Raw genomic sequence first — 15,716 nt, 5'->3', positions numbered from 1 at the left:
GCACTAACTATCTCAGTGGTCACGTTCCAGTGAGCAAAGAAGAGAATGCAATCCCAACTCACAAGCACGATCTCAGTACAAAATTGAATATTTTAGTCAGTATTAACTTAACCACCCCCATATATCCATATCATCACTAGCAGAATCAACATCATCAACAAGCGGCACTGTTCCTAACTATCTGGGTGGGCTACATGAACTTTATCCCCATTGAGCGGGAAAATTCCCGGTTCAGTCTCAAATGTTTGGATACTTTCCCGGTTCAGTCCTAATTGTTTTAATATTCCTGGTTGCATCCCAAATGTTTTTAAAATATTCACGGTTCAGTCCTAATTGTTTTAATGTTCCCGGTTGCATCCCAAATATTTTTAAAAAATTCTCAATTCAGCCCTAATTGTTTTAACATTCCCGATTGCATCCCAAATATTTTTAAAAAATTCCCAGTTCAATCCTTCAATTTATTTCATTATTAAAAGTAACAGAAGATGTTCACGTGCAACTCACACATAATAAAAGACGCAAAATCCTAAATGTAAAAACCTAATTTCTTTCTTCCTATCTTCCCATTGTTCTTTCCCCAAACGCATACATCGTTCTTTCTCCAAATTATGATAATTTATCAATTAATTTATTATGCCAAAGTACATACTGATTAATGTATGATGCATGTTTTTTGCCCATATCATTCCAAACAAATATTATGGAATGTGAATGTGGTAGTGTTGTTAATTTACTGATCAAATAATGAGGCCACATCAATTTTTTGGAATTGGAAATTCTAAATTTTACCAACAAAAAAGAGAATGAAGGGCAAAAAATATTATTTGGGTCTTTTATTATGTGCGAGTTGCACGTGAACATGTTCTGCTACTTTTAATAATGAAATAAACGGAAGGACTGAATCGAGAATTTTTTAAAAACATTTGGGATGCAACCGGGAACGTTAAAACAATTAGGACTGAATCGAAAATTTTTTAAAAATATTTGGGATGCAACCGGGAATGTTAAAATAATTAGGACTGAACCGGAAAAGTATCTAAACATTTGGGACTGAACCGGGAATTTTCCCCCATTGAGCTCAATATCACCTACAACTAACTCTAGCAGAATCATTAGCTGAATTACCTCTGCGTTGCTTTCGATGGATTGGATTGATAGAAAACAAGGTATAATTAAGGCTTTCATTAGCAGAATGATTAGTTGAATCACCTGTGTTACTAAAGAGCATGTCATCGTTTACTAAATAGCTTCATTTATTGCTGCTGCAGCCCCACAGTGATCCATGCTCGGTGATGAGAATCTATTGAAGCTTGGTGCTACTGCAAAGTCAGTCCCACACTTTAGGGACCATAACATTGATTTACTTTTTCCTTGTTTTTTTCTTTTAAGTAATATTGAAAGTCATTATTATAAAAGGCCAATTTTGACAATCTTAGGTCCTCCGAAACCTCCGTAAACCATTGATTGAAGAGTGGCATAAGCATAACTGACAGTAGCAATTTCCACCTATGAAAAAATGAGACCAGTACCCTCTCCCCGACATAGTGCACTTGTAGAAGCAATGGTAAGAAGTAGAAACGGGAGGATTCAAAACTCACCGTATACGTCCGCGGTGTTTGAACCGATAGTAGGCCATCTGTTGGATCTATTTATATTTTTCAAATTTATCATGATGATCAATGAAAATTTTCCTCGTAAATATATCAACCTCATACTCATGAATAGGTAAATTGCTTCTGTGAAACAAAAAATGCTAATCTCAGATCATAACATCAACTTTACTAGAATTAGATAAGTCGAATTTTAGCTTAAGCAGGTGATAAACCATATTAGTTTCTTCTATGTGCAACGAACTTCCTGAAGCAGGAATGAGAATGGTTTTTTGTTCCAGGAAATTAGTAAAAAGTTGGGGAAAATACATTATTACGTCCCTATTGTTTCTGAGTTTTCCCACTTATGTCCCTAAAATATTTTCGTTCCCATTTATATCCCTCATAAATCATTTTCGTTCCCACTTATGTCCCTGCCGTTAACTGGTCCGTGAATATGAGACGGAATCGGCACGTGATCTGCACGTGCTTGTAAAAATCTCCTAAAAATCCTAATTCCTCGTTCATTCGACGCAAACCCTAACGCTCCTCTCCAGTGGACTCAGCTTCCATTGCCTCATTGCCTCCTTCATCGGCCATTTTCACATCCTCAGCAGAAGTATTTGTGTCCTTGGTCTCTTTGTCTTCTTTTGTTTCTCCTGTTTCATTTTCTTCTGACACAATAATTGTTTCCTCAATCTTGGTCTCTTCATTTGATTCTTCTATTTTATTTTCCTTTTCCATAGAATTTGATGCCTCAATCTTTTTAACTTCTTTTGATTCTTCAATATCAGTCTCCTTTGCTGCAGCATTTTCTTCTCAACAACCTCCTTTTCAACACTTTCATCTTCATTTCCCTTATCTCCAGAATCTGGAACAACTTCTTTTGAATCTTCATGCTCCATCGCTTTTGCTACAACATTTTCTTCAGCGTGATTCTTCTCTTCACCCTCCTCCTTTTCGTTACTTTTATCTTCCTCTCCCTTGTCTCCAGAATCTGACACCACATTCTCATGCTCCAGTGGAACAGATCCTTTCAATATTGTGGTTTCTTCACTTATGTCTGTAGTTTCCTTGTTTTGTGAATCGAAGGCTCCACAAGTTTTATCTTCAGGCAGAGGGGTAGAACCATTTTCCATCACAGTTTCCGCTGCATCGGAGGATGGTTTACATTCTTCCATCCCAAATGGTACAAATTCTAGAACCGTAGCTCACAGCCAGTCCAAAGAACCCAACAAGATTGAAACTTTAATATCAAAGGACTAATGTTAAACCATCTGCGAAATAAAAACACACACAGGAGGAAAAATAAAAATTGAGTTCGCGGAATGAATGGAAAATGAAACTCAAAAATACCAACTTCCCGTAAGCAGTAACCTAATGTCAGGATTGGGAGCATTAGGGTTTGCGTCGAATGAACGAGGAATCAGGTTTTTTAGGAGATTTTTACAAACACGTGCAGATCACGTGCCGATTCCGTCTCATATTCACGGACCAATTAACGGCAGGGACATAAGTGGGAACGAAAATGATTTATGAGGAATATAAATGGGAACAAAAATATTTTAGGGATATAAGTGAGAAAAATCAGAAACAATAGGGATGTAATAATGTATTTCCCCTAAAAAGTTGCATTGATAAATCACAAAAAGTTACCTGCACTACCCATAAGCAACCAATACATCACCACTATCAGATCTCTCTCGCATTCCTGTTCACTAGATAATCTAATAGGCATATGGAAATGAAAAAATAATAGCTGATTACAAAATGCAATACAAAATCATACAAAACAAAATCGTGCATAAATAATTATTCCTCTAAAATGAACTAAATGATTGCCCGTGAGCAAACATTGATTCCACCTCGTACATTCTGTCTTCTCTGCTGGCTATTAGGTATAAAATTGTTAAGTTAAAAGCTAATAATTCATAGACATTGAATCATCTCTAATGCTATTCCACGCCAGTGCGAGTCTTGACAGTCCATATCAGGCATTTTCCTCCTTTGTTAGCCCTTGACCGGCCCAACAATTAGTTAACTTTCTTTCTGAAAAGTTTCTTACTGCTGCAATTTAGGTACCTTGACAAGATGTACACTCTTTACAAGACCCTTGCCAACCTCCCCAACTTTCTTTAGGGCGTCTGTTAGCTCAATGCTGCTCTCATCCGCTCCATCTCGGCCACGTTTCTACAAATAAAGCATATATAAAAATAGTCTGTACGCTTTAAATGAGAAATGTATAAATAAATGATGTTTACCCTTGAATCCTTTTTATCACAGGTTAAGCCAAGTACATCACCCCCAAGAGAATCATACCATATCTTGAAAGTGGTTGGGAACTCTCTCTGAAGCCAATTTACAGCAGATGGAAAATAAAGAGCATTCCAAATATAAGCTCGTCTTCAGTTCATGACATGATAGGTTTAAGAACTTACCTTCAGATCCTCCAGAAAACATCTGGTTGGGTCAAAACCAACCATCAATTTATTTCTTGCTTCTTCCAAGCTTTGTACTCCATCGAGAGTCGTGTAAGGAAGGAAAAGGTTGCTTGCTTTCCCACAAATGACAAGCTTCCCTGAAAGTACATCACAAACACAATGAGAGTTATGCTAGTGAAATGTGCACATCCCTGATCTGCAAAACACTAACCGAAGTCAACCACAGCTGGGAAGAGAAGGTGCTGGGGAGTAGAAAGCTTATCATGATGGAGAACAACAACAGCATCATAGTTGTTCAAAGGAGTTCGAAAAAGACACTGCCAGCCAGATGCAAGAAAAAGAAATCAAGGTTAGAATTCAGAGAGAATATAACCAAAGAGCACAAGGTAATACAATTTTACCTCCCATGTGTAAGGACCATCGGCACCACGTAGAATGAGATTTGTCAAAAGGTCAGCACTGCTACGAGCATATGAACATATGCGCTTAAGCTCCTTTTACAGAAAAAAAAAAGGTAATAAAATGACCAGTCGAATCAAAGTTTCAAAATGAAGCAATATAGTAGATGAGTTACTGGTCTTCATCATTAAAACATGACAGATGAAAAGAAGTAATTATTCATGTAAGTGGCTAGCGCCGACCATACTTGGATGTCAAATTAACATTTAAAAACTCGTTCAAATATGAAACCAGTTATGATTCATCACATCCTGGTGCAATTATAAGAAAAAATAAGCTTGCTTTTTTATGGATTCTAATTTTTACACGAGGGAGGTCTCTACTAACAGAATATGACTTAGGATCATAAAATAAATGCTGACAAGTATTGGCATTGAGTTTTATGTAAGGTCATATTGACCGACTAATGCATTGTTCTTGCAATTACTGGTTCACTAACTATTTAAGTTTTCCTACAAAAGCCTCAGAATCATAACATCCTAACTCATATCGTGTCTAATTCTCAAGATAATTTGCAGCCAAACTAAATTGCTACATTCAGTGTCAAAAGCAATCGCATATCTATTACAGTATATAAACTAGCTGAAAGGCATGCTGAAGATGTATTGATAGATAAGAGAGCACAGTTATAACAGCACATCAGTCCAAGTTAGGTTTTGTTTCTTGCAAAGGAATCATTCCCTTTTTGACGGAAAAAAAGGAGAGAGAAATTTTTCAACACTTTATTTACCATAGATTAATAAAAACATAAATTAAAAAAAGAGATTAGAAAATTCAAGAAAAAAAATCAAAAAAATTTAAGCCTGAATTTGAGCTTCATTCTATGCGAAAGTGAATTTTCTTCTCATGAAAGCAATCTAAGTGATATCTGGAGAAGTTTTTTTAATGCTTTTCTTTCCTCCAGCTGTTTTGTTTCTGGTTCCCTACACTTATGGTAAATGCAGTGAGAAAACAAAGTGCAACTGAACAATGAACTGATTCTGATAAAGATACATTTAAGAAAAGAAGTGAAAAAAAAGATAGAAGTATTTGGCAAGTGTGAATGCATGAGCTCACCTTATGTAATAATACCTCATTGATAGTCTCAATGATGTCGTAAAGCAAAGAGGGAAATGGACAAATTATATAAAACAAATCAAGAACAATTATCGTGCCTGACTGACAAAATTATAATACGTATTGAAGAGCATACCAGCTAAAAACCAGGAAATAAATTAACATATTTTGAAATAAATATGCAGATGAATGTACAATCAAGAAAATCACTTACTGATCGGTTTGGTGACAACCTTGTCCAGGCTTTAGATGTTTTATCATATGGAGCAGCTAAGAACATGGATGGTGCAATATTTTTATTTTCTTCATAATATTTTCCTCTTGATATGAAATTTTCCTGGCAAATGAACAATGATTCTATCATGTGTGCATATCAAAATTCCTTAAAGACTACATCTCAACCAGTAATGAAATAAGATAAACATTGATTGACTAATTACATTGATCTCATTTTCGTCCTTCAGTGTTAAGTCCCCATTTATGTCAATTATCAAAGGAGAGAAGGTCCAATCATAGCATGAGAGAAACCGCAAAAACCTGTGATTGAGTTTGAATTGGCATAGTAGAACAAATTAGAGAACTCACAAAGAGAAAGATGATTAGAGGCCAAGAAACTTCTCAAATGTAATCAAGATTTTTGTATTAAATAAACCTAAAATGAACCAAGCTAAAATAAGACAGATGAATATGGATCAGTTTCATTATGTACAGAAAAGGGATATAAATATCAATGTTGTGAAGAAATGGGATAAAATAGTCTGACTTACAATAAATCAGTTCTATAAAATAAATTAAGTCAGATCTAAACTACAAATTTTAATTTATTTCTGATCGTCATAGTCAAGTCCGTGTTTGTCCCACACATGCCCCTATAGACGTTACTCCCATGATACTCAATTTGAGTAGCCACTTTGATGATCATTGGTCACTTGCTTGTGTATAATAATTTACAGACTGGAATATGAAAGACAAGAAACAAGAACAACATTTCTTTTAGGGCATGAAATAGAAGCAGCACAAAGGGCACATGCAGCAGTCACTCAGTAGTATGAACCAATCACATCCAGCAAACAACTTGACTATCAACAAAAGAATAATAAGCAATGATGATCTAAATACTATTTGCCACGTTTAGAAACAAAAAATCAAAGCATGAGATAGTTTACCAAATTCAGAAATTGGCAGCTTCTTTTCAGCAACCAAAAATTAACAAAAAATTGTAGACAGAGGATTTGATAGGAAAAGTGATAGAGAATACCTTAGAAAACCAGTAACCCTCGAACATGGAGCATGAAAAGGAAAAGGCTTCAAGAAAAGGTAAGCAACTATCAATTCAACTGCTTCCTCTTCCAAAAATGAAGAAAAAAGGTGTGCAGCAACCCAACGTTTTGCAAGCCTACGAAGCAAGATAAGACAAAAAAAAAGACGACAACTAAAATTTGAGAGAAACTGAACTACTGTGGGGTAGCAGAAGTTCAAACTGAAGAAAATTTTACCTAACTACTGGACCATATGTAGGGTAGCAGCCATGTAAACCATTAATCATACTGGAGTGCTGGCTCCACATAAAAAGTTTTTTGTCTATTGAAAAAGTCTCATTTTTATCCACAACACCTAGAAGAGCGTAGGCATATAAGCATCACAATCAAAATAATAGTATATAAGTGATCGATTGCAGACTCAGTATCCAAACCTTGTGTTTGTAACATGTTTAATCCTTTCTCATGCATAATCCTGAGACAAAATGAATAACCAGACATAAGTATATTCACCTCGTCTTCAGCAGCAACACAAAGTGCACTCCAGCGCTCCTCAAGACTGCATAAAAATAATCATCAGTCATCCAAGACAAAATTGATCAACTAGCATAACATAAGGTCAGGTCCATACAGTAGTACTCCAACAAACTTCCTACCTTTCTCCAATTTTTAGCAAAAATGCAGATTTAGTCTTCTCAATGGCTACAGAATCCAACGGCCAATTGCCTGATCCCTCCAACTGTACATGATAGCAAATGAAACTAAGATGAGCAAGTATCAAAAAGTATTTAAAAACCACCCTAAATAAATAACCAAGAAGAGGACCTGTTAAGAATGATAAACAGACAAAAAAAAATTTTCTACAACCAAATTCTCATATAATAAATGGAAGGAAAAAAACATCAGTGGTGCCCTGTGTCCAGAATGTTAAAGGAACAGCTGGATGACCTTTCATCAATTTAACAATCAGATTCACTTAAAAAAACTGCGAAAACATCAGACTTCCCATACAAAGAAAAACACAAGTGTAGCATATAGCAATACCTGAATCATGACTTCTAGTGTTGGAATACATGTTGTAGCTGACTTCGGCAGCTTTTTGCCATATTTTGTTTCATAAGCTAGAGGATGAGGTTGGGGAGGAAAAACAGATGTATGCCTGAATGCTACATGAAAACTTAATTCAGTCATGTGGTTATGCAGGTCAAAAGAAGACAAAACGTTTACTTTTAAACTGCAAATCATGCAGAATGCAATGGCAAACAGACAAATTTATTGCACAAGAATTAACACGGCCTACTAATACAAATTTATACACTAATTCACTGAAATGTAGATTCCTTACTCATGCAATGATCATATCTAGTCACAAAAAAATGTGCACATGCCAAATAAAAACCAAGAGAGTAATACCAGGGGGGAAAAAAAATCAAAAACAGGATTACAAGACAAGCTGGATGCAACATCAAAAACAGGATTACAAGACAAGCTGGATGCATATTATAATTTAATGGAAAAAATAAAAAAATACGATAACTCAGACAAAACCAATCAAACTAAGCCATTTTCACAGGCCAAATTACATATCACATAAAAGCTGAAGGACGGGAAGAAGAATAAATACAATTTTTTTTGTATTATTCCTGAAGCTGATAATGACAGTACAAACTGATATAGCAGAAGCAGTCAATGACACTAATGAATTGAATTATTTTTCATCACCCAGAATAGCAACAAATAATTGACAGTTGTATAAACAGACAATAGTGCAAAAAGGAAAACTGGATATGCTCATACACCCTCAAACATAACAGGCAAAACAAACCATGAGGAGCATAAAAGGGAGCACAACAAAAACATATTTAAGGTAAAAAATACTGCTCACCCTTTATCGTAACTAAAATTTCATCTATTAAGGTAAGTTTATCCGCAACAGAGAAACAAACTAACAAAACCTTCCAATGGTTGCTTTTGGCAATTAATTTGCATAGATCCTGTTAGGCATATAAGAGTTGTTAGGAAGTATCAAAGGATTTGTGGCAAATGTGTGTTACCAGAAGGGTGTAACCGCATATCTAAATGTATGCCAAGTTTGCATACATCCTGTTGGGAAGATTGTCATCATTAACAAATGTCAAAATGGAAGTGAACAGAAGACCCATAGAGGAAATTAAACACACTAATATCTACTGATGCAACACCAAATTCGAACAATTTGACACAAAGAACCAACACCGAAAGAGAAAATATTATAAAACTGAAGATTATCAAAATAAAAGGGTTAGGTTCTTTTTTTAAAGGCTCCAAGCTTGATCTATTCTCCATAAAAAAAAGGATAAAAAATCATCTATATCTCCTTGGTAAATAGATAACCAAATTTGTAAATATGGTTCTAAACAAGAATTAAACCACCTTGTTTGATATGACAATAAAATTAAATTTTACAACCTATATCCTCAATGTTTCTTTAAGCTCATAGAAATAAAACCTGGATCAAGTGGCTGCACACTGGATATTTTCAGAGGAATGTCCTCTAAAAGCCGCAACCGCTTTGACAAAAGCTCAAAAGCCTCTAGCAGCACACTAGAAAATGCTACAGGATCTAGAGAATCAGAAAGACAAGGTAGATAATTGAGCGCAAAATGCACAAAAAAAAGGAAACGAGACAACAGCACAAGGTAAAAAAAAAGGGACAACAAAGCAAGAACAGCCTTACCTTTACCATTAACTTGCAGGCAGAAATCCAGCTGATCAACAACATGAACTATGTCTTCCTTAGAAAGAAGTAAATGTTTAGAGATTAAGTAATCACAAATTCTTTTAATTATCAAATGTCTCTCCCATGGCTCACACTCCCATACTGTAACAAGGCAAAATGATTTTAGATTTTTAGTGAAATCAGAAGGCATCCTGACTAAACACAAGTATATAAGCTAGAAGACAAAAAGGCCACCTGTGCTTTCTGCAATGGCCCCATCTTTAAATCTCCTAAGCTCTGCTTTTTCTCCCCAGAATTTTCTAAACTTCATAGCCTGGAGGATAGGTGAACCCATGTATCCTTAATTGTACATGTAAAGATAAGATAATCATACTAACTACTGAATTAAGTTCAGAAAAAAAAAAGATAAAAGAAATTGCCTCCTCTTTATTTTCTGGGTTTGGACCAATATCAACCACTCTGAAGCTGTTCTCTTGAGAGCTGATTAATATTCCGACAATGATTGGCTCATTACCAAAATATGACAATCCCTGCAAACAAGAACTATTAATTTCAATAAAAAAGTAATGATAAAAGTGAAATAAAATTAGTACACCAATCTGCATAGTGCATACATCTTCTATGTTCCAATCTAAAGGTGTACTTCTCCATACTACACGAACTAATTTTGCTCTATCACTTAGCCCTCTTTGCAGTAGAGATTGGACATTCTTTTCGTAAATTCTCCAACATTCATTGTCCATACAAAAATCTCCCGAACAAATTTTAGGATTAGCTTTCAAATTTATCCTGTAATGAGAGGAAGTAAATAACATCAAACTTTTGGAAATAAGTGAACTTGCTGAAGGATTTCAAAGTAACAATCATTTTATCATTAAATGTCAAAAAATAAAAAAAAAATGTAAAATAAGGACTATGAGGACCAACAAGAATTCAGAAACAAAAATCATCAAGTATTGTATGAACCATCAATGTCCACCCCCTGAAGTGACCATTATGATTCAGTTTAATAAAGATACTGATCCCATTAGAAAAAGCTTCAAAGTCTCCATGGAGGCACAAAGATGCAGAATATGTTACAAAGTGTACAAGTTAAGCTAAACTATAATCAGTATTTGATCCTTGATTACAGTAATTTAGAAGGACAAAGAGAGGGAAAGGGAAAGAGTTATAGGATCAAAAAGTAAAAACTTCCATATAATCAAATTTTAGAACAACAAATTTTCCAATAACCTTCTCATGCTTCTCAGTTTTCACATCATTAATTAGTAGCCCATGTAGGAACAAAAGAAACAAGAGAATAGTGTTTCAAAAACTAGTGAACTCATCCATCAAGTTTATTGGTGAAAATTACTGCAAACACTGAAAAACATTATGCTATGAAAGGAAACATCTTTTGAAGAAATTAACAGGAGTTTGGGTATGATAATTTTCTAATAAAAAAAGAGAGAAAAGAAAAGAAAACTAGATATTGTGTATACAATATATATAGGACATGTTCCAGGTTTCAATAAACTTTTGTGGTTTATAACTTATATGCTTCCATCAAGTTCAAAAAACAAGTCTGAGGTCTCAAGTTTTATTGGGAGACTGATTACCTCAAGCAAGAATCAAACTTAGCAGCAAAGTCAACCTTTGTCATGAAAATCTCCTCAAATCCACCACCTCTGCATTTGTCAATACACTTAAGAGTCCAAGATACTTCATCCTGCAGCTGAAGTGGAAGAAAAATCATGTATACTCTCAAAGCACTAACAATAACATCAAATAATTGACAATGGAAGGTAAGTATGACCAAGGATTATCAGAATGAACACCAAGTGGAAGATGTATATGCCAAAGTGAAATAGAACAGTGAAGATGGATATGGATGCTGGCACAACTATGATAGGGATGGTTACCTCCACAAATGCTGTCTTTGTCATGCGAAACAACAAGTTGAAGGAGCATGATGCATCAAGAAGTACTGTATCAAAGGATTTTACGAGCTGATTCAAATCCTGAAAGAGATTCACACACCAAGGAACAGATTTATGCAGGAAAGAACAATGATCTTGTAAGCAGACAATCAAATACTAAATTCTTCGAGCGCAAAAGGGAAAACATTGTGCCTGATAAAGTGTTCGTTACCTAATACTAGAAAATAGAGAAGTCAATTAATCCATAGTACTAGCGTGTAACAAGTAAAGACACAAAACAGAAGCCACTGCACAAGATGCATACCTCCTTCGCTATATTACAATGGCCTTGAGGGTGAAGGAAAAGTGGTCTACCTTTCAAGTTTAAAGTTGCTGCAGAGAAGAAACAATTTGAAATTCAATATTTTGTGAAGCGAAGACACTATCTAAAATTAAGAGGTAATCTGATCAATTCAACAAATTATTTTTTCAGACCAATAGCAAATCAGGGAATATAAGTTAGCATTGAATGGAGATAATCATAAAAGAGAAGTTAGAAGGTTTTTTCATTAAGACAAAGAATGAAGAAGAAATAAAAAATGGGAATTCTAGATTTGTATAGGCGAATGTCAAGAATATCATATGTTCAGACCATTCAAACTGGAACATGCTTCATCACCAGTACATTAAAATAATAAATAAATCTTTCACAGAAGGTAGCAGTGTAGCACTTCTTAATCACCATCTACATAGGCCACAAGGAGAAGGTTTGACCTTTTTCAGCAGTGACTTCCAGCACCGAAACCATTATTTGTGACAATTTCATATTTCCAGTTTGCAGATTTTAGAAAATAAAATAAAGGCATTGAAAATTAAAAAGAAAAAAAGTAAAAGTTTATCATATGATTAAGTTCTAGTAAGTTCAAATGTGTTAAACCAATCAATTCTAAATAATTTACTAATCTCTTCAACTTTCAAATTCTATTTTTAAGAGAAAAACGAAAATAGGAAAATTTTCCACAGCGACACCAGGGTCAAATACTAGTTTCATGTAGACATTGACCTGAGAGTGTAACAGACCAGGTACAATACAGCAGCTTTCAGTGTGTCCAAAAAAATTGTGCAAGATTATTGGGCGATGATTTTACTCCTTTAGTATCTTGAGGAAATGGAGCCAGAAAACAAAGTGCAAATTAAAAATCTGCATATCTACTGAGATATTTTGAGACAAAATACAACTATCTCAAATGCAAATTATCGAATTAAAAAAAAAAGAAACAAAGGAAACACACGGTGTAATATTATACTTTTGTTAGTAAATGTAAATCCATGGATCCTAAAGTTGATGAAAAGGAGCCTCAGTGCTATGGCTGCGGCATTGCAGAGATAAAAACACTGCACAAAAACCAAAATGAGCATATCTCTACTTCCTACAGTAGATATTTACCAATAAATTTGGATGTCTATTTTCCTAGAACAACTGACAATATAATAAATTATAAAATATATGAGTGAGTGATATGTGTCAAACAAACATTCAAACTAAAGTTAAAAGCTTCATCTCCAATAAAAAAGAAAGTTCCATTGTTCTGTAAGTCAATACATAAATTGAAATTTTTTGTCTCCAATAGATAAGCTGATTGAACCCAGCAACTTAAAATTAGAGCTGGAGTCAAATCTCAATCAAATTCTCAGGCAGGATACTAACTTAAGTCAATAAAATGGACTGACCAACAAATCAGAATCTGCAACTACTCATCAATAATGTCACAGGTGTTGGGTGCTCACTGAGGCATTCAGGCAAGACAAAGCCAAGACATCGTGCATCTCAAGAACAAGAAGTTACATGAGATACAGCCATGAATCTAGATGTGTGCCTCGCTGAACCAAATCATACGTGGAAAAAGGCAAGCTTCTTTTTGCATTCACTTTACCTTTCTTTTTCCTGTTATAGTTCATGCACAAACAACTCTCCTATGTTCATTGCCAGAGATGGAACAAACAAATAAAAAGAAAGAAAACTAGACATTATAAAGCATGGAGATGAGATAATATAATATATTTCACTCGTATAAAAGCTATTTGCATAATTTCATATTTTCTTAATTTTAGATATTTCGTAAATAAGTGCCTAACTTCAGCCTGGTGAATACCCAACGCTAGGACAATAAGAATCAGTGACAACTTAAGAGGTCCAAGAGCCTTTAATAGTACTACAACTAATTGTGACAATGAAACGTTTAACTCAATATGTAACCTGAAATTTAAGTTATCAACAACCATTTAGAACCAGAGTTTTGGTTATGGATTGGATTATTATTAAATACAACACAGTTCTAATTGCATATCAAGTTCTACCTAGCAGTTGCACTAAATTTGAACAATGCCAACATGAATTTCATATCACCTTCTGAACATATAGAAACAAATAAAACGACAATAGTCCTTAGAACAAAGGCCTATTGATGGAATTTTCCTTTTTAATATGACATTTTGGACAGTTATTATACAAATTGAAATCTCCATATACAGAGTGGTTCTTTTTTAAGATGACATGCAAATAGTTAATTGCAAGGACTTAAATCCATGTGCATAGCATTGAAACAGAAAATAAGCAGTAATCTTTTACCAATAAATTTCAGTGTAACACGGAAAATTTGCATCACGTTCATTGACTTGTGTATAAGGCTTTCTCCAGACCCAACAACAAGGTGCGACAAAATCATAGATATTAAATAACCATTTAAGCTGTCATGTGAATAAAGGGAATTCCTATTCCGAGCCCAGACCTGCAGAGATCAATTAATCAGTCCAACTTAATCAAAAATGTTCTACATATTATTAATAATGCTTATGCATGAGCTAATATTTAAACCAGATTGAAACTTTTATGTTATCAAATAGCTGGAATTGGCATGCTCATAGTAACTTTTGTAATGAACATCAAAATTGTCAATTTTCAGCAAAGGTTTACTTTGAGCAAAATTAGTGCTTCCTTCAAAACTTTCCATTCATGAAAAGTTTTTTGCACATATTCAGAGTTCTCCTCCAAGAACATATCTTCCAAGATGCTGCTGTTGTATATTGGAGTTGCTTGGGCAAGACCATCTTCTGCAATGATACATAGGAAAATTTAAGTGCACTCTAAAGCCCAAGAAATTCAGCTGGGCAGGCCACTGACAAATATTACCTTGTGAAAATGAGCGAACATTATTTCGCGACAAACTCAACCTGGACATGCTAAATAAAGAAGTTGCAGTTGGAATTATCCGAATGAAACATTCAGAAAGATCTGGAGAGTCCATTACTGCAGCACCGAGAAAGGTAGTTTAGTTTTGTCACCAAACAAATGACATTAATAATCTGGCCCTTAAAATAGAGAAAAAGAAGAATGATCTTCTATGGTGAGGCCTCAAATAAATCACATCGTTCAACATAATTGTAGTGCTTATAATGTTTTAGGGAAATAACGCAAAATTGTATAGATATTAAAGTACGCTTTAAAAAGAACCTGGAAAAATTATCAATACAGGTTTGCGGCCTTCATTCTGAAAGCTTGACCATGCAATCTTCTTAACAGCAGAGCATGATTCCAAGCTCTTCTCTATAACCCGGAGATAAAGGAACCTCTTTGCATGGTACCTATGGTTCAAATAATCTTTCTCGTGAAAGCAACCCTAAACACAAAATTGCATGTTATTGTAAAACCCGATCAGCCTACGAGAAAACTATAAAACGTGCAAAAACTCACCTTAGGCATTCGAACTAAAAGATCAACGTTAATGTCAGGTTTTGCGACCGAACTTATCAAGTGGCTTCCGCCAACTTGGATGGACTCAGGGACACGGAACGTGAAAGAGACTTTCTCACTTGGCACGCCAAGGTCTGCGATGAATCTGGAAGCCTCGTCGGCCCTCACTAACCGCTCAGGGATCGACTTTATGGCATCTACAACAGAAGCGACCGCTAGGTCTACAATTTCAACAATGGAATCATCCAGTTGCACCTCTTTCAGTAGCTCTCCGAGCTTGAAATCCATAGAGTCTGATTCCATGGTTTGGAGGGAAGATAAGAATGGAATTAAGCAGACGACTACTGATGATAGCGAGAAGAGATAAAGTGGCGACTATAGTTTGGGCGAAGTGAGAGTGATATTAGGGTGAGCGGCTAAGAACAGAGTAGAGTTTGGAAGAGAGGCAGCGCGGGGCGGCGGCGTCAAGTAGGGCAAGAGCACGGGAGGGAAAACGTTAACTTTTGCCACGGTTAATTCGAGATAATTTTGTATATTATATTCA

General features: G+C 35.1%; 1 protein-coding gene across 2 annotated transcripts; it reads right to left on the bottom strand.

Annotated features, from left to right (window-relative positions):
* Positions 1-3,317: 3,317 nt before the first annotated feature.
* Positions 3,318-15,676, bottom strand: LOC122029443 (nucleolar protein 6-like). 2 transcript variants are annotated; one of them, XM_042588424.1, is made up of 25 exons: positions 15,173-15,676; positions 14,933-15,098; positions 14,612-14,728; positions 14,396-14,532; positions 14,051-14,210; positions 11,747-11,814; positions 11,425-11,523; positions 11,122-11,237; positions 10,138-10,312; positions 9,943-10,053; positions 9,758-9,836; positions 9,521-9,664; positions 9,293-9,406; positions 7,849-7,970; positions 7,461-7,543; positions 7,239-7,363; positions 7,042-7,159; positions 6,804-6,941; positions 5,986-6,082; positions 5,760-5,882; positions 4,432-4,524; positions 4,242-4,347; positions 4,028-4,167; positions 3,851-3,937; positions 3,318-3,779 (listed from the first exon to the last, which is right to left on the bottom strand). In XM_042588424.1, exons 1-25 carry the CDS (start codon positions 15,473-15,475, stop codon positions 3,651-3,653), a joined length of 3,150 nt encoding a protein of 1,049 aa, XP_042444358.1. In that variant the 5' UTR covers positions 15,476-15,676; the 3' UTR covers positions 3,318-3,650. The 2 variants fall into 2 exon arrangements, with proteins under 2 accessions (XP_042444358.1, XP_042444359.1); XM_042588425.1 differs by having other exon boundaries at positions 14,933-15,063; positions 15,173-15,307.
* Between the last annotated feature and the right edge of the window lie 40 nt (positions 15,677-15,716).

The sequence above is a fragment of the Zingiber officinale genome, chromosome 10B, assembly GCF_018446385.1.
Source record: "Zingiber officinale cultivar Zhangliang chromosome 10B, Zo_v1.1, whole genome shotgun sequence".
Lineage (NCBI taxonomy): Eukaryota > Viridiplantae > Streptophyta > Magnoliopsida > Zingiberales > Zingiberaceae > Zingiber > Zingiber officinale.
The sequence above is the reverse complement of the archived record's forward strand: the minus strand, read 5'-3'. Positions and strand labels throughout refer to the sequence as shown.